Source organism: Prionailurus viverrinus, chromosome D4 (assembly GCF_022837055.1).
Source record: "Prionailurus viverrinus isolate Anna chromosome D4, UM_Priviv_1.0, whole genome shotgun sequence".
In the NCBI taxonomy this organism is placed as follows: Eukaryota; Metazoa; Chordata; class Mammalia; order Carnivora; family Felidae; genus Prionailurus; species Prionailurus viverrinus.
In genome coordinates, this window is record NC_062573.1 from 92,654 (window position 1) to 110,786 (window position 18,133).

At 58.6% G+C, this 18,133-nt stretch overlaps 1 protein-coding gene across 1 annotated transcript; it reads left to right on the forward strand.

Annotated features, from left to right (window-relative positions):
* Positions 1-4,646: 4,646 nt before the first annotated feature.
* IER5L (immediate early response 5 like) lies at positions 4,647-7,383 on the forward strand. The gene has a single exon (XM_047831518.1). It carries the CDS (start codon positions 4,839-4,841, stop codon positions 6,060-6,062), a length of 1,224 nt encoding a protein of 407 aa, XP_047687474.1. The 5' UTR covers positions 4,647-4,838; the 3' UTR covers positions 6,063-7,383.
* The last annotated feature ends 10,750 nt before the right edge of the window (positions 7,384-18,133 follow it).

Sequence of the window (18,133 nt, forward strand, 5' to 3'; positions counted from 1 at the left end):
TCTACCCTCTCTGCACCTTCCATCGGTGAGTACAGAATTTGTTCCAAAGGCCAATAAATCCCAAAGTGGTAGCAGGGGTCGCCATTCCTCTCCTGCTGCTCCGCTCGTGGTGCTCCCCACTTCCCCAGAGCCCTGGGATTAGAGTCACTTCTTCTTTCTGGTGTGTGACCCCGGGGAAGTCACCCAAGCTCTCCGTGCCTCAGTTGCTCCCTCCATAAAATGGGGATTATAACCAAGCCCGCCTCAAAGGCTGTGGGGACTCAAGGATATCACCACGGAAAGCTCCAGGCCCAGCGTCTGACACAAAGCAAGAGTTCCGAAGAGCCAAGCTTCCATCAATCTCCCTCATCACACTTAAGGACCCTGAAGCCAGGCCCACGCTGTCTTTCTAGGCACCGAGCCTGATGCTCAGGACCGTGCTGGGCAAACGCTGACGTTGGCGGGCCATTAACATCCACTGGGGACGGTGGCAGGGTGCAGATTCTGTGGGGCAGGAGTTGGGGGGCTGTCTGGGTTCCGGGACCCCAGCCGAGCTCCCCGGTACCCACCAACCACAGAACGGCCCTCTCGGGATGCAGCACGGGGCTCCCACGTCCAAGCGTCACTAGCTCCTTGACCTCCAAGAGGACTCGCCAGTGACCCCTTCGGTCAGCAGCATCCGGCCGCCTTCTCTGCCACTTCCTGCAGTCCCCAGTCTCAGTCCCCACGGGGCAACACACACTCCAAGTCTCGGAGACAGTGAGCTGGAGCAGCCAGGAGCCGGAGCAGGAGGTGGGGCATCTGGGTTCGCCCCCCGCTCCGGGCTGACACCCTCAGCACATCCCTCCTCCTCTCTGGACCTCAGTTTACCCACATGGAAATCAGAAGTGAGGGCAGCCTGGTCTCTAGGGCCCTTCCAACCATAATGGTGCCTTCTGTATGCTAACATTCATTGATTGACTTAGTCCACAAGCATTTATTGAGTGCCTACCGTGTGCCACATCCTGTGCTAGGATCTGAGCTGTTCTCTGCTGGAAGGCCCCTCCCCATCCTTGGCCTCCAAGGCCCTGTCCCTCTTCCTATCACAGACTTATCACAGTGTTTATCGCGTTCGCTTCCCTCTGAGTCGTGGCCTCCTGAAGACAGGATCACATCTTGTCCCCTTGCCCACTTGCTGGGATTCCAGAGAACGGTTGTGGAAGTAACTCTTGGGCAAATGAAGAAATTAATGAATGCACGAATTCTAAATCTCCACCCCACCCAACACACCACCTTCAGTTAAGCTTTTTGCCTTTTCATTCCTTTTCCCTAAGTCAAATCCCTAGGAACCCACCAGACAAATCCCACTGCTGACCGGGAACCTTCCTAGCCACGTCTCCCTCCCGCGATCTGGGTGACCAGAAGGTGCCCACAAGCCACATGTGGTACTCTCAAGATGTTAACTGCTCCTGGGGGGGGGGGGGGGGGGTGCTGACATCGCTGGCGGGGGAGGGGCGGTTGATGGGAGCTCAGGTCCCGATGGGTTCTGTGCCCTGCCCCCCACCGTCCCAACAGACACTCAGCAAATATTTAGGCATTAATTAACTTCCTCCAGGGAGCGGTGACTCAGTGCCAGATGCAACCTCTAGGGGGAAAGGTGAGCGCCCCAACCCTTCTCAGGGGCCCAGACAAGTAAGGCCAGCTCTCCATCCTAAGAAGGCTTGTCTCAATCCAATCTGCCCTCCTGCATGGGGTGCAGGTCTGAGGGCCCCTCCTCCCCACACAGGTGCACACTCACCGCCCTAAACGGTCGGTCTATGGTACTCTGCTTGGAACCATCGTACATCCGAACAGGAGCCTTGCGTGCGAGTCATCCATTCTACAAACATTTGTGAATCCCTACTGTGTGCCCCCCAAGCTTCACCGCTCCCAGGGGCTTCAAATAACTCAGCTGTTCCGTTGCCTCCTTCAGCAACGCTTTCCTTACAACAGCTGTGGCAACCCCCCACCCCGCTTCCCAGGCCACCCCCCGAAAAGATCAAGGGTTTTCATTAAGCTTAGACAACTGCTTTGCTCTCCCCACAAGCCCATCTCGATTCTTGAGGAGGAGAGGAAACCAAATGAGTGTGGGCCCCAGACAAGAGGGCCCAAAGAATGGGGTCACACGGATGGGTTGACCACCTTGTAGCTGACCCCCCCAGGAGGGCAAGAGCCTTAGCAGAGCTCAAACTCACTTTGGGGCAGGGGCAAGTGGGGGACTGGGAAGTGAGGAGGGGAACCGGCCAAGGTGAGGGGCCTAGCCCCTGCCCCCAGCCTGCGGCTAGAGAACCCACCTCCCAGAAGCATGTTGCGGGCCACCAGCCCCGAGACTGGCTGTGACTGATGAGCTGAAGCTGGAACAGATATTTGCTTCTTTGTGACTCCTGCAGGCACTGGTCTCAGAGCAGTTGGCAGGAAAGTGGCGGGTGTCCATCACATCAAGGTCATGTTCACTGTGTATCGAGCCTCAGGACTGGACTCAGAACCACCCAGGGCAGAAGCCAGCAGCTGATTTCGAAGCACCTGGAGTTAAGTTCCAGTCCTACAAACAGACCTGGGTTCAAATCCTGCCTCTACCCTGTCTTGGCCGTGCGATGTGACCTTGAGCAAGTCACCTAAACTCTCTCAGTTTCCTCCAATAAATTCCGGGCCAGGACAGAAGGCAGGCCTGAAATTAGCATCGAAAATCCATTCTTAGACTCTTGCAACAGGCCAGACGCCGTGGATTCCAGACCTGACTGTTGCACATCGAGGCCTCATAGCCATAAATTCAGGTAGAACCTCCTGCCTCCCTCCACATGCTCGTGACGTCGCAAAGGCGAACTCGAAAAGTAAATAAATGAAGCTTCTGTGTGTCTTTCAAACGGGCCCTAGGGAAATGAGAGGCAATGGATTTTTATGCCTACAGGTACTTCTCATGGACAAGTTCCACTCCTGTGTGACCCTATCGCCAAACCATCTATCTCTTCCATAGAATGCAAGTAAGATGCCGCTTCTCTGCAGTCACCCTAAAATGCTGTCGTGGCTTCTCTGGGTGGGGGTGGGGAGAGCTGCTGCTGGGTGAAGGGCTTGGACCAGACTGAGCACAGAAAGGACAAGAGTGCTGGATCTGTTGAGACCTCGGGCAAGTCCCGCCCACTGTCACTGCCAAGTTCCTTCCCCTGAAAAATGGAGTAAGTGCTCCTTATCTCCGTTCTCACCCTTGATGCTTGGCACTGGGTAGATGCTGAAAAGTGTTTGTGGAAACAAATCTGGAGGATGCTTAAGGCTGACAGGAGGCCCAGAAACTCGAGAATGGACTGGCTGAGCCTCTTCACTCCCACCAACGGGCAAAATGGGTGCTGAGGACAACGGGCCCAAGGAAAGAGGGCACTCAGAAGAAATCCCGAGGAAGGAGGCCAACTCAAGGGCCTTCTCCTCAAGCAAACCTCCTGGACCCGCGCCCCCCCCCCCCCCACCAACTCGAGTAGCAGCCACCGCCCCCTTCACCTACCAGTCCAGATGCAGGGCCCCCCAGAGATGGCGATGCTGTCCCTCTGTTCTGTTTGTCTCCATCCCCAGCTGGGAGGGGGTGGCCCATGGATGGTTCAGGGCAAAAGGGGAAAGGACATCAGTGAAAAGTTAGGTTGGCAAGTTCCAGGGCCCTTGGTATCCGCCTCCCGTCTGGAGCTCACAGACCTGGCACAAATCCTAGCTTTGCACACTGGGGGGCTGTGGGACTACACTCAGGTCCCTCCTCTGCTGGCAGTCACAGTGAGGGATTCTGGGTGTTTCTGGCAAAGGGCTGCCCCACACTAGGCACATAATAATGGCCCTCATTGTCATTATTATTATTTAGGAAGGAAAGGAAAGGTTACAGAACCGGCGATAAGGACACTCCCGGTGATGAGGAGTGGCTCAGAAGGCCCGTGAACCTCGGCTGGTTCCGAGGCCATGGGCTCCCTGGGACCAAGATTCACCATGTTTTGGGTTTTCCCACCAGACACATGGGGAAGACAGCGCTTCCCCGAGTGTCTCCTGAGACCCCTGGGCCAAAAAGTCAGGGAGTCGGGCCCAATATTTTCTGCGGTTGAGGCACCTCCAAACCTCTCTCCCGCGAGGGTCCCCAAGGTCAGGCCGGCGGCCCCACTGGTCTCCTGCGAAGGCCTGGATCCCGCGGGTCACCCGGGGTCGGCAGGTGAGAAAGGAGGTGCCGCGTGGCCGGGAGTGGGGACTTGCGCTCACCTGCCGCAGGTGAGGCGCAGCCATGCGGAAGGGGGAGGAGCCGTCGTCGCAGCACTCAGGTGAGCCGACCCCCGGCTCCCAGGAGCTAGGCCGAGGGCGGCCGCGGGCTCCAGCGTGGCGGCTACGAGGCGACCCATAGTGTACACAGCGGCCCCAGCGGCTCCGAGTCCCACGCGGCTCGGCAGCCCCAGGAGAACATTCGAGGCAGCGGCGGCGTTGGAGGCCCGGGGTCCGTTCGGTATTTGAATAGCACAAAGGAACCGCCTTGGTCTGATTGGCCAGCCGAGTGGCCCCGGGGCGGGCAGCGCCTGTCACTCGGGAGGCTCTGGCTACCCCTATTGGCTCGTCAGGTGTGGGGCGGGGCCCTAACGCCCGGCTAAATAGCTGGGGCCGGGGCCGGCCGAGGCTCATTGCTTTGGCGCCGAGCGGGGAGCACGAGCCTGCGGGTGGCGCGCGGCGCATGGTGGCGGCTCCTCTCGGAGCGCAGCCGACCCGCTGACCCGGGCTCCGTTTCCCCTACCCGGCGCGCCCCGGCGGCCGGCTGGAGGCCGAGACAGCAGCAGCCTTAACAGCAGCAGCGGCCGCGGCTGCTCCGCCGCCACCGTCTCCGCGGGAGCATGGAGTGCGCCCTGGACGCCCAGAGCCTGATCAGCATCTCCCTGCGCAAGATCCACAGCTCCCGGACCCAGCGCGGCGGCATCAAGCTGCACAAGAACCTCCTGGTGTCCTACGTGCTCCGCAACGCGCGCCAGCTCTACCTGAGCGAGCGCTACGCCGAGCTCTACCGGCGCCAGCAGCAGCAGCAACAGCAGCAGCAACAGCAGCAGCCGCCCCACCACCAGCACCAGCACCTCGCGTACGCGGCGCCCGGCATGCCGGCCAGCGCGGCCGACTTCGGCCCGCTCCAACTTGGCGGCGGCGGGGACGCGGAGGCGCGCGAGCCGGCCGCCCGGCACCAGCTGCACCAGCTCCACCAGCTCCACCAGCTGCACCTCCAGCAGCAGCTGCACCAGCACCAGCACCCGGCGCCCAGGGGCTGCGCGGCGGCGGCGGCCGGGGCGCCCGCGGGCGGCGCGGGGGCGCTCTCGGAGCTGCCCGGGTGCGCCGCGCTCCAGCCGCCGCACGGCGCGCCCCACCGCGGGCAGCCCTTGGAGCCGCTGCAGCCGGGTCCGGCGCCGCTGCCGCCGCCCGCGCCCGCCGCGCTCTGCCCGCGGGACCCTCGCGCCTCGGCCGCCTGCTCCGCGCCCTCCGCGCCCCCAGCGGCCGCCCCTCAGGCCGCTGCTGGCGCCTCCCCGCCCGCCTCCCCGGCCCCCGCCTCCTCCCCCGGCTTCTACCGGGGCGCGTACCCGGCCCCCTCGGACTTCGGCGTGCACTGCAGCAGCCAGACCACCGTGCTGGACCTGGACACTCACGTGGTGACCACGGTGGAGAACGGCTACTTGCACCAGGACTGCTGCGCCTCCGCCCACTGCCCCTGCTGTGGCCAGGGCGCCCCAGGACCCGGCCTGGCGTCCGCCGCCGGCTGCAAGCGCAAGTATTACCCTGGCCAGGAGGAGGACGAAGACGACGAGGAGGACGCTGGCGACCTGGGAGCCGAGCCCCCCGGGGGCGCCCCGTTCGCCCCCTGCAAGCGCGCCCGCTTCGAGGACTTCTGCCCGGACTCGTCCCCGGACGCGTCCAACATCTCAAACTTGATCTCCATCTTTGGCTCGGGCTTCTCGGGGCTGGTGAGCCGACAGCCGGACTCCTCGGAGCAGCCGCCGCCGCTCAACGGGCAGCTGTGCGCCAAGCAGGCGCTCGCCAGCCTCGGCGCCTGGACTCGAGCCATTGTCGCCTTCTAGGGACCCCCGAGGGCACGGGGACCCGGGGCCCCGCGGGGCTGGGGCCAGACAAAGACTCGGCCAAGGGGCGAGAGGAGGGAGCGAACGGGCGCCTGGCCACCCGGGGCTGAGCTGAGGGCGAGCAGGGGGAGGCGGCTGATGTTTTATAAATTGTAAAATAAAAAAAAAAAAAAAAAAGAAAGAAAGAAAAGAAATCTATGATCTTGGACTTTATTTTTGCAGAGAGAAAAAGCGCCTATTTAAGTATGCTTTGTGTTTCTCCTACTCTTTTTTTTCTTTTTATTGTAGTGATTGCAGTGGTGTTTAGCGAGGAGCCAGCCACGTGAGGGAGGGCTGCTGCCCGGAGGAGGTGCCGGGCAGCCGGGGGCGAGGCAGGGCGCCCGGGCCGCCAGGGCGCGCCGGGGGCGCAGCGCAGGAGGGCGCGGGGCCCGGGACGCCGATTCCAACCAGTTGTCAGACCCGGGAAGCCCGGCGCTCGGTTCTCCCGAGTCCCTCCATGGGGTGAGGAATGGGTCTTGTGAAATGCTGAGCAAAAACAAAGGCAAACTCTCTATCTCCGAAAGGGACGTTTGGGTCACATTTCCTCTCCGGGGGCGGCCTCCAAAGTTCTCAAAATGAGAAGGCAGAAATGAAAACACTTCAACTTTTTTTTTTTTTTTTCTTTCCCGGGGCGGGTGTCTTGAACCCCTCCTCTCCCCGCCCCTCTGGCTCCGCTCTCTTCCCCTCCTCCACCCGTCTCCCGGACTCGGGGGGTGGCGCCCGGCACCCCGACACTCCCGGACACCGTTTGGGGAAGGGGTGGGGGGCGGGCACGGCGGACTACATTTCCCATCATGCCCAGCACTGCGGTCCTCACTAAACAAAAAAGGAAGTCGATTCCCTCACCTGGATCCCCGGCGGCCCCGAGGGAGGGAGGGGCCGGGACCGCCGACTGCGTTGGAGACTTTTCACTAAGTTCCCGGTCAGATGTGGTGTTTGTGTGTGTGCTTCTAAGTTGCACTGTCCTAGTTCAGGCTTCGGTTGCATTTCATGAAACCAGCATTGTTCGAGGCTGTGAGAACCCTGTCCTGTGTCTTCAGCTCGATAGATTTTGTTTAATTTAAAGCCTTTTGTTGTAAAAAGGTGGGGTTCATCTGCAGCCCCTCTGGTTCTCTGCCATCAGCTCCATGTGGACCCCAAAACAAGTTGCCAACCCTTCCTTTCTTGGCCCTTCTCCCTCATTCTTCTGTATTTTTGTGCATACTGAATTGTATATCACCGGGTAAAACTGTTCAGATGATTTGTTTAAATTTATAATCTTAATAAAAAGCCGATTATAGAGGATGGTGGTGTCTTGTTTTCAGATCGGCCTGGAGGTGGAGGGGAGGACAGAGGGAGGTAGGGAGAGACCCCTACCCCCATGCAAATCCCAGCTCTCCGGGGCCTGGGCGGGCGGGATCTGCCCACATCCGCAGGGCCGGGGGTGGGAGAGGGATTGGAAGTGCGGGATGCTGGTTGCTGGGGATGTTAGGGCTGCGCGCCTCCCCGGCCGCCTTCCCCAAAGGACCCTGCCCCCCCCCCCCCCCACGGGAACGGCCGCCCCCCGGGGTCTCCAGCAGGAAGCGGAGCCTGCCTTCAACACATTTCCTGCCCGGCCTGGAGCGCAGGGCCTGGTCGGCCTCAAGTCTAAGCCCTCTGCGGCCGGGGAAAGCAGCCTAGGGACCCTGGGGGGGGCTTTCTGGGCCACCCACACTCCCCGCCCCGCGCCTCCGCCCGCTCGTCCGCACGTCTCGGGCTGCAACTTGGGGAAGTTTTTTCCTTTTCCTTTTTTTTTTTTTTTAAGTTGAGTTTGTTATCACTGCTCGGTGCCACTTGGTGGTGTGCTGGCGGCGTCTCCCTCCCTCCTCGCGCCCCTCCCCTCTCCCTCCCGCCTCCCTCCCCCCCGCCTCTCTTCCCTCCCCAGTGGACGGAGGCAGGAAGGCTCCAGGCGCGCTCTCCCCTCTGACCACCTACGGAATGACCTCAGAGTGGGAGAATGTGCCAAGGCCCCGAGGAAGCTCGCGTTCTCCCCACTGGAACCAAATTCACATCTGGAGCCGCGGCTCCGGCCCGGGGGCGCGCGGGGGTGGTTCCAGCTTTACAAATAGGGGATAGGAAAGAAAGACTGAGAAAAAGAAAAAAAAGCCAAGTGGCAGCTTGCTGTTTGTTTGACAGTGTCTCTCGGTGTCCCTCCGGCTCTGGCTGCTCTCCCCAGTGCTCTCGCGCTCGCTCTCTCACCCCTGCGCTCCCCTTTCCTGCGCAAGCCACCCCTCCGGACGACTGGCGCCCCCACCCCCCCCCCCCGCCCCCTGCTTCAAGCCTCCAGCAGCGACTGGAGGGGCTGCCGCCGAGAGGCCCCACCCCAGCCTCTGAGAGGAGGACGCACGGCAGTCCCAGGGGCCCTCTCGGCTTCGGGTCCCCGTGTCGCGCGAGGCGAAGTTCTCGGGGACACTCCAGAGCGCGGGGGGCCGCGAAGGTCTGCGATGGGGGCGGGGGAAGAGAGAGACTACGGAGGCGTGAGTTACGGGGAGGAACGGCACCTCCACCCCAGCGCCCCCCCCCCACCCCCCCCAGGGCTGTTTTCTCGGCCTCCCACGGGAAGAGTCTGGAGCTGCTGGGGAGGGGGAACAGTGCGTCTCCCCGCTCCCCATTTTCTCCCTGCTGCACAGGGAAGTACCAGGAAAGCTGTTTGATGCACGGTTTTGCTTCAATCCACCAAGCCAGTTGCCAGAGCTCCCCCTAGCGCCACTTCCCGGGCGCTGCAGCGGCTGCGGCTGGGAGTGGGCGAGGCACAGCCGCCAGCGGCCGGGCCGCCGGGGGGCGGGGGGCTGCTCCGCGCCCACCTGGGGCTCAGCGCCCGGGCCGGGGGCAGCCCCGGCTGGAACGCGAGCCCCGGGCCGCGGGCGTCGCCACTCCGGGCCCGCGTCGAGGAGGGGGCACGTGGTCCAGTCGCCTTTGTTGGGAGCGCGGACCCGGGCACGGGAAGGGACCAGCCAAGGGGCTTGGGATCCTGCCCCCCCCCCCCCCACGCCCCATCCGTCGCCCGGAGGCCTACGGCAGAGGAGTGCGGCTGGTAAGCTGCCAAACAAGAGCTGTGGACCCAACCGGATCCCGGGACCAGCGTTCCCCTCCCTTTTTGCCAGGTTTTCTGAGCTTCAGCAGTGCCAGGAGCCTCAAGCACATGGGGTTCTAACTGGTGGAGGGAGGCGAATGGAGGGCTCTGAGAGCCCCCAGAAGGGAGGTACCCTTCCCCCCCGCCTTATTTTTTCAGGACTCAGGCATCCACGCAAAGGGTTAATGCCCCGAGCATAATAGGCAGTGACCCAAAACACAACCCACCGGCGATCTACATCTCACGCTAAGATATTCCTTACAAAACAGTTGCACTTGCTACTATGCTGCCCAACACGCGGGGGTGCGGGGGGGGGGGGTGGGGGGGGTGGGGAGGGAACCACACCCGACCACACTGTCCCCAACACAGGACGCTCTAAGCAGCATCTTCACTCAAACCCCCAGGGTACTGCACAGCACGCATCATGCCCACCCAGAACATCCTGAGAGACTAATATTCCCGTGCGTAGCACAGACTGAAAGGCTGGGGGGCTGTGGAGGACGTCCGGTTATGACAGTCCCCGGGAAGGGGGAAGGGGGCAGGCAGGCAGTCCATCCAGAAGTCCACAGACCCAGATCCACAGACAAGCCCCTCTTTCTCCAGCAAAAAAAAGGCCAAGACAGACCCCACAAGAGCCCCCAGGCAGGAGTCGGGGTGCTGCTTGGGGAGGTAGGGAGACCCAGGGAGTGATGGGGTGGGGCGCTTCCAGAGCACAGCAGCTCTGGAAGCCAGAACTCCAGCAAACCTCTCGCTCATTTCCCTAGGTCCCCCACCACCACCACCACATGCAAACACACACACACACACTTCCCCCAGCTCCTAGAACACCGCAGATCCTGCTGCCCTTGATACGTGGCGTAGGGTTGAGCCAGGCTCCAAGCGGCGCTCCCAGCAACATAGAGCTGCTGGGATGACAGTCCAGATCCTCAGGGAGCTCCAGGCTGCCCTCCAGAGAAGCCAGGGGCTGGGGATGCCCAGGGTTCCCAAGAGAGCCACTGTGCAGGGCGCTGAGATCTGAGTGCTTTTATGGGGTATGCATGCGTGTGTGTGTGTGTGGGTGTGTGTGTGTGTGTGTGTGTGTGTGTGTGTCCTGTGACTTTCTTCTCTGCACTTGAGATTCCCACTCCCCGACTACAGACCCACTTCTCACTACAGCTATAGACGGCAGCTGCTGGTTTCCCATCTCCCAGCTTTGCCACCCGACTGAGACTGTCCTCTTACTGTCATATCCCAAGCCTGTGTTCTGTCCCCAACCTGGGGCCAGGGTAGGAGGGTGGTTGGTAGCCCCCACGGGAAGCTCCTGGGCAGAGAAGGGGCGCTCTTCTCAAGGAGGGTGGTACCCGGTGACAGACCAGAGGTGTCCAGAGAGAGGGGCTACAAGCCAAGCTAAAGGACGCTTTTAGCTGTGGGACTTGGGGAGACCCAGGACACAGGCATGGCTGCTTCAGGGCTTGGTGACTAAGTGCAGCCAACACAGCCCTGAGGGAGGAACATTCTCCTTGCTCCTAGCTCCCAGCCAGGCTAAGGAGGCTCCAGGGCCATCTGGTGCCTCCAGGTTTGCCCCTCGGGGAACCCCCAGGGGAAGGGAGGCTGCAGCCCCCAGGGCAGGGGGGCAGGGTTCTCCCAGCAGGCTCCTCGGCAGGGATAGTGACATGGGCCACCATTGTGGGGCTGAGGGCAGCGAACAGCCAGCCGCAAGGAGGCCGAACTGGAAGAACTTGGCTGGAACTCCTGTGTGGCCCTTCCAGGCACTCCCAGATGACCACTGCAAAGGCTTTGAGGGGAAGCTGGGGTGATGAAGGGGTCTGGCCAGTAGGGATGGAGGGGGAAGAGCCATGCTGAGGTTATCGTACCCACCTTCAGACACAGACACGCAGCTGGTGGGGTCTGGGGACATCGTCGTCAGGGGGCGGGGTACAGGTAACATGATCTTTTCTCACATGCGGGTGAAAAAAAGGCTGACTAGAAGCTCTAAAATACTTAAGTGGTTATTACTAGGTGCGGACTTTACAGACAAGCTTTGTTTGATCCTTCATACATTTCTAGATTTTCCAGATTTTCTGCAGTGGGCACGTATCACTTTCATATACTTAGAAGAAAAAACTAACACTACATGTGTCGGAGAAAAATGTGACGTGACAGGTGCCGTAATCGATGTACGGACGGCATGCTACGGAGCAGAGCGGGGCGGGGCGGGGGAGCCGCTGTATTCAGCCTGTCTGGGCCAGGCTTCCCCCCTGACAAACAGAACACGCACCAAAAAGCCTTGATTCGCCAGAATTCGCCCTCCTGCGCTCTGTCTTTGTTAAAAGAAGCCTGAGACAAAAAACGACAGCTCATCTCGAGGATGTTGTTGAAGAGGCCTTCTGGAGGGAGCCTTGTTAATTCTCACCTCTGACCCCTGGCCCAGCTCCACCCCGTCCTACCCATCAATCATCACCGAATGATTCGCCCAGAGTTGCTAGATTACCTGGAGAGGAGGGTTGTAAGAGGCAAATGTGCTTGAGAAACGTTTGCAGCAACTTAGGCCAAAGAGCACTGGACCAGGAGTCTGGAGACCGAGGGGCAGGCTCTGGGTTGGCCACAGGCTTACCTTGAGACCTGGGCTGAGTCGCTCTCCTAGCAAGCCCACATTCCCTCACCTGTAGGGATAGAGTTAAGAGGAGGGGAGTAGGGGCGCCTGGGTTGAGGCAACTTAGTCGGTTAAGTGCCCGACTTCGGCTCAGGTACGTCATGATGTCACGGTTCCCGAGTTCAAGCCCCACGTCAGGCTCTGTGCTGACAGCTCAGAGCCTGGAGCCTGCTTCCGATCCTGTGTCTCCCTCTCTCTCTGCCGCTCCCCTGCTCGTACTCTGTGTCTCTCTTTTTCTCAGAAATAAATAAGACATTAAAAAAATTAAAAAAAAAAAAACCACAGCCACCTATAAGCACGGTCATCTGCCTGTTTCACTCATTCATTCGAAAAATCCATGCATTCAGTCATTCAAATATTTATCGGGTACCTATAGGTGCCAGGCAGCGAAGACACAGCCGAGAACAAGACAGACAAGGGCCCTGTCCTCATGGAGCTTACATTCCAGTAGGGGAGACAGACAAGAAGCAACGAAACCAATAAACATTAAGTTACATGTGACAGAAAAATAAAACAGGGCCAGACGGGACTAGGGAGAAGGGGGCGTGGCACCACTTCCGAGTTGGTGTGACATTTGCGCTGAGACCCAGATGGGTCAGCTGGATTAGTCAGTATAGGAGAGGCTCTGCGGTGGTAACAAATCAATCCCCAAATCTCAGAGATTTGGCACAACGAAGATGAATTTCCTGACCCTGCAAAATCCCGCTAAACTGACGATTCTCCGAAGGCTGCTGTCGTCCACGAGGCGACTCAGTGATTCAGGAGTACAGAGTCCCGCAAGGGCCCTTCATCACCTCAGTCAGGAAGCGATTCCCCTCGGGGCGCCTGGGTGGCTCAGTCCGCTGAGGGACCCACTTCGGCTCAGGTCGTGATCTCCTGGTTCGCGGGTTCAAGCCCCGCGTCGGGCTCCGTGCAGAGCCCGCTTCGGATCCTCTGTCTCCCTCTCTCTCCGCCCCGCCCCCGCTTGCACTCTTTCCCTCTCTCTTTCAAAAATAAATAAAAAACATTAAAAAAAAAACAAAAACAAAAGAAGTGATCTCCCTCACCTATACTCACAGCCAATTGGCCAGGATTAGTCGCACGAACTTGCCTAACCGCCAGGGGCCCGGCAAGGGCAGTGCTCTTGGGGGCCTCGGAAGGCAAGGCAAGGCACAGGTGGTGGGGCACTAGAAGTCTCTACCACAGCAGCCGGACAGACGACAGCGGAAGAGCAGTCCAGGAGGCAGCAGCAGCACAAAGATACACAGGAGCTACTTCGGTGTGTGGGAGGCCCAGGAAGACAGCTCGCATGGCCGAGGCAGAGGGCAAGGGGGTCAGTGGCAAGAAACGGGACCAGAAAAGAAGGCAGGGACGGGAGGATGCGGTTATGACCCACGAAGGAACTTGGAGCCGTGTCTGGCACCCAGCAAGCACCCGAGAAATGGTATGATTACTGGCGTAGGAACTTCCTCCCTTTCCCCAGGTCAGTGGGGGGAGGGGCAGAGGGAGGAGATAAACCAGTACAACCACAGTCCGGGTCAGTTTCCCTGGTCGCGCCGGGCAGGCTGAGGCTCCAGGCCAGTTGGAGCTCTGTCCCTCCTACTAATGGATTGAGCCCCATCGACACAGGCATCCAAGGACCCTCAGCAAAGAGGGACGGTGGCAGGGTTGTCCCAGGGCCGCATGAGTGTTCCTTGTGTGACATCCCCTCCCCGGAAGTTGTAATACCAGATGAGCAAAGGTGGACCAGCACACCTAAGGCCTGGCAACCGAGGGCTTCCCGAGGCCACCCCCACTGGGGACGCCCGTCCGGAGCCCAGCCTTGTGGTGCCAGTTCAGCCTCCAGAGCCACACGGGCCGGAGTGCAAACTGGGTTCTGTCACTTTCTAGGGAACGACAGGCTCTTCACTTCCCCTCTCCAAGTCTCCAGTCCCCTGTCCACAAAATGAGGATGTGCATGAGAACTCACCTGTGCAGTGAGCCTTCTAGAACACCTCACCTGGTATACAGTAGGTCCCCGATAAGCAAGAGTTTTGATATTGTCACCACTCAGCTCTGCGCAGATAATAAGCTTTCACTGCAAGATGCAGGACAGGCTTTCTACTGACTCTACTGACTCCGAACAAAATTGACGATCAAAGAATTCCGATGATGTATCTTTTTGCAGAGACCCACGCTGAGATCTTTTTAACTCTGAGGCCAGGGAAGGAGGGCAGAGAGGGTGCCCCATACACTTTAAACTTTGTTGGATTTTGTGTGCGTGTGTCTTTCCATGATCGGCAGTCGTGTTTTCAAATATGCTAGTCTCCAGGAAGGTGCCTAAGTATCTTCAAGGTCTGGCTATACCCGACAGTCAACATTTACCCAAGGTGTGTTTAACAATTTCATTCAGGATGTATGCTTGGTGACTGAATGAATGGATGGATGAATGAGTGGATGGGCTATCTGTCCCATTCATTTTATTTATTTTTTTTTTCCAAAAAAAATTTTTAATGTTTATTTTTGAGGGAGAGAGACAGAGAGACAGAACATGAGCGGAGGAGGGGCAGAGAGGAGACACAGCATCTGAAGTAGGATTCAGGCTCTGAGCTCTCAGCACAGAGCCCGATTCAGGCTTCGAACTCACAGACCTTGAGATCATGACCCGAGCCGAAGTCAGATACTTAACCGACTAAGCCACCCAGGCGCCCTTATTTTTAATTTTTTTTAATGTTTATTTATTTATTTTGAGAGAGAGAGAGAGAGAGAGAGAGAGAGAGAGAGCACAAGTTGGGGAGGGGCAGAGAGAGAGAGAGACAGAAAATTCCAAGCAGGCTCCATTCTGTCAGCAAAGAGCCCAATGCGGGGCTCGATCCCACAACCTGTGAGATCATGACCTGAGCTGAAATCAATCATCTGAGGCTTAACCCATTGAGCCACCCAGGCGTCCCCTAAGGAGTGGTTTAAAGGGAAAACAGTTGGTGAGACATGGCCTGCCTTCCCCTAGCCAGGCCCTTCCCACCCCCAGTCCCCTCCATCTCTAACCCCTCCCCCTCTTGCCCCCACCCCAGTCATTTCCTGAAGTTTCTTGAACATTCCCATGCACCCTTCCCAGGTTGATTCCCCCCCCCACGTCCAGTCACCCTCCAGGACACGACACACACACACACACACACACACACACACACACACAACCCGGGGTGGAACTTGAGGCTCTCCTACACCCACATCAACCGGCCTGGGGAATGCTGGGAAGGCTGAGGAATAAAGCCTCCCTTTCTCCCGAGAAAGAACTGGAGTTCTGGGACAGATAAATGACCTGGCTGAGAACAGAAGAGGTCCTCGTGGGGAAGGCAGTTAGATCTCTGGCCTGCAGACATTCCGAATGGATGGACATCCCGTCTCTCCTTGGCCTCTCCTTCAGATTGCTCTGGGGCGTGGGCAAGATGGCCACCGGCCAGGCCCAGCTTCACAGGCCTGTGACCAGTGTGGTCACACAGGGCCTCACGTTCAAAGGACCCCATGCTTGGGGTTTAACGCTCTGCAGCTGCTGTCTTGAAATCCATAACCATTTGTCTTTGAATCTGTGTTTTGTAAGTGACATCTGATGGGACAATGGAGCACGCGCCAAGAACTTGGAGCTTCAAGCCATGTGCTGTCCTGCCTCCTGCCACCTCCCTGCCTCCCCGGGGCAGGTTCTCAGCTCCCCCTTACCCCCTGGCACCGTGGCCCCGCCTGGCCTCCCCCTCCACTGACGCCCTCCACCCCGGGTACAGGCACAGGGAGGGTGGGGGTCAGGTATCGGGGGTGTGCCAGCGGCCATCACTGCCCAGGATTGGCAGCATGCACTTGGGCACCCGTGGCAGGGGTGGCAGGGTGCCTGGGAGGGTCTGCAGTATCCCCAAGCCCAATAGCACTCCCTGAAGCAGCTTTGTGTGGTCAAGGATCTTCTTCCTCCTCCTGTAGCCCTCCCGGGACTGCCTTGTGTTTGTCTTCTCTGGCCAGCTCAAGGCACCCTCGGGGACAAGCCACGAAATAAAAAATTGTATACTTTTGGCGATTCTGCACAGGAACGAAACGCTCTGGTTTTGCATTTAAAACCGCTATTGCACAATATGGAGATGAATGGTAAAATTCATGCTAGTCATTTAAAATTTTTATTTTTCTTTACATAGAATGACATTAAGCAGCAAACAGAAGACACCGTGACAAGTTGGGAGAGAGCCTGTAGAAGTAAAAGCGTTCTATGTACTTTCAATGGCACTTTTTCCCGCTTTTCCGGCAAAGGGCCCCGCATTTGGCTGGGCCCCACAAGGACACAGCTGGCCCTGCCACTAGCGTCCCCAGGACAACACCGTCCCAGAAGCCCGGCACAAGGGGCATCCACCCAATAGCGCCAACAGGAAGTACCACGGATCGCACTCACCCGCACAGCCTGGGTCACATGCTCATTTCTGAACCAATCACAGCAGATGAGGAGGCAGGAGCCCTCTGATTGGTCAGGTCTGGGCATGTGTCCATCCCCAAGACTAGGGGATTGGTCAGCCCACCTCAGTGCCTCCCAAGGGGTGCTCCATGGGGAAGAGGGATTCCATTCCCAGAGGAATGGGGACTGTTCAGCCACCAACCCCTCCTCCCCTCAACGCTGTCCTTCCTCTACACACTCCTTATGCTTAGTTTAAAAGAGAGAACAGGGGCAGCTGGCTGGCTCAGTGGGCAGAGTGTGTGACTCGATCTCAGGACTGTGAGTTCGAACCCCACTTTGGGTGGAGAGATTACTTAAAAAACAATTTTGACGGTGCCTGGGTGGCTCAGGCGTTTGGGCGGCCGACTTCGGCTCAGGTCACGATCCCAGGGTTTGTGAGTTCAAGCCCCACATCAGGCTCTGTGCTGACAGCTCAGAGCCTGGAGCCTGCTTCGGATTCTGTGTCTCCCTCTCTCTCTCTGCTCATCTCCTGCTTGCTCTCTCTCTCTCTCTCTCTCTCTCTCTCTCAAAAATAAACATTTTTTAAATTAAAAAAACTGAATTTTGGGGGGGACCTGGTTGGCTCAGTCAGTTCAGCATCTGACTCTTGATCTTGGATCAGGTCATGATCTCATGGCTCATGGGTTCGAGCCCCAAGTCAGGCACACACCGTCCCTGCGGAGCCTGCTTGGGATTCTTTCTTTCTCTCTCTCTCTTTCTGCCCCTCCCCAGCTCACTCTCTCTCTCTGTCGCTCTCCCTCCCTCTCTCAAAATAAATAAACTTTAAAAAAAAAAAAAGGGGCTTACTCTGGCCTGCTGCCCCTCCAACTCCCCCCCCCCCCCACCACCACACTGCCCTTACTCAGTCCCTTGAACTCATTGGCTCCTGCATCTGGAGAGAACAGAGCCTCACACACGGAAGGTGCTCAATAAACTTCCATTGGCTCAACGGCCCCACTTCCTGTGGATCAGGCAGGCATGGGGAAGGCGGCTGTGAATGAACCCTGGCCTCCATCAATGAAACAGGGGAGGCCCAGGGGTGGGGGTGGGGGAGGCCTCAGATGTGGAGAGGCAAGTGGGTGGTCTGTTTCCAGGAGGGGCTTCAGTGCCAGGATGGACACTTGCCCTGCGATGCAGGGTGGCATCTCTGTATTACCAAAAGCAGGGCAGCTCTCGCTCGGTGTCTTTCCTTCCCGCTTTGCCTCTCTGCCCTTTGGGATCTTCCTGAAACCCAGCCTACTCAAGGCCAAGTTCACACAGTCGGCCTCGAGGGTGCCGTGTGAACCACAGAAGCACAAAACCCCAGAGCCTAGGACACTGGGAAGCCATCCTGCCAGGGTGGCCCTCCGTGGGGTCCCAGAGCTCCTGCATTAGAGTTGTCCGGGGAGGGACAACCCGGCACCCAGGGCTCCATCTAGCACCTGTTATCCAGATTTTTCTAGGATTTTTCTATTCATTCACTCACTCAACAAATAGGTATTGGGCACCCACCTATGCTGGGGCAGTCACTATTCCAGGCCCTGGAGATTCACTGGTGACCACAATAAACCTGCTTCCTGCCCTCCAACCGAGCTTTACATTCTCCTCAGAGCGATGATAACCAAGTAAACAAATCAATAGTAAATTCAGATCGTGATGAGTGTCCTACAGGCAACTAGAACAGAAGGCAGGTTGGAGAAGAGCTGGCCTGGTGGAGGCTCCCTCAGCAGCAACTCAGAGAAAGCAGGGAGGGCCCCTTGGAGGTGGCGTCACTTGAGCTGAGCCCTGAGCTACCGGACAGAGCCACTGCTCACCCTGGAGCCCGAGCAGTCCCAGCAGAGGAAACAGCAGGTCCAAATGCCCTGGGGCAGGAAGGAGTTTGGCATCTTAGAGGGCCAGGGGGAGAG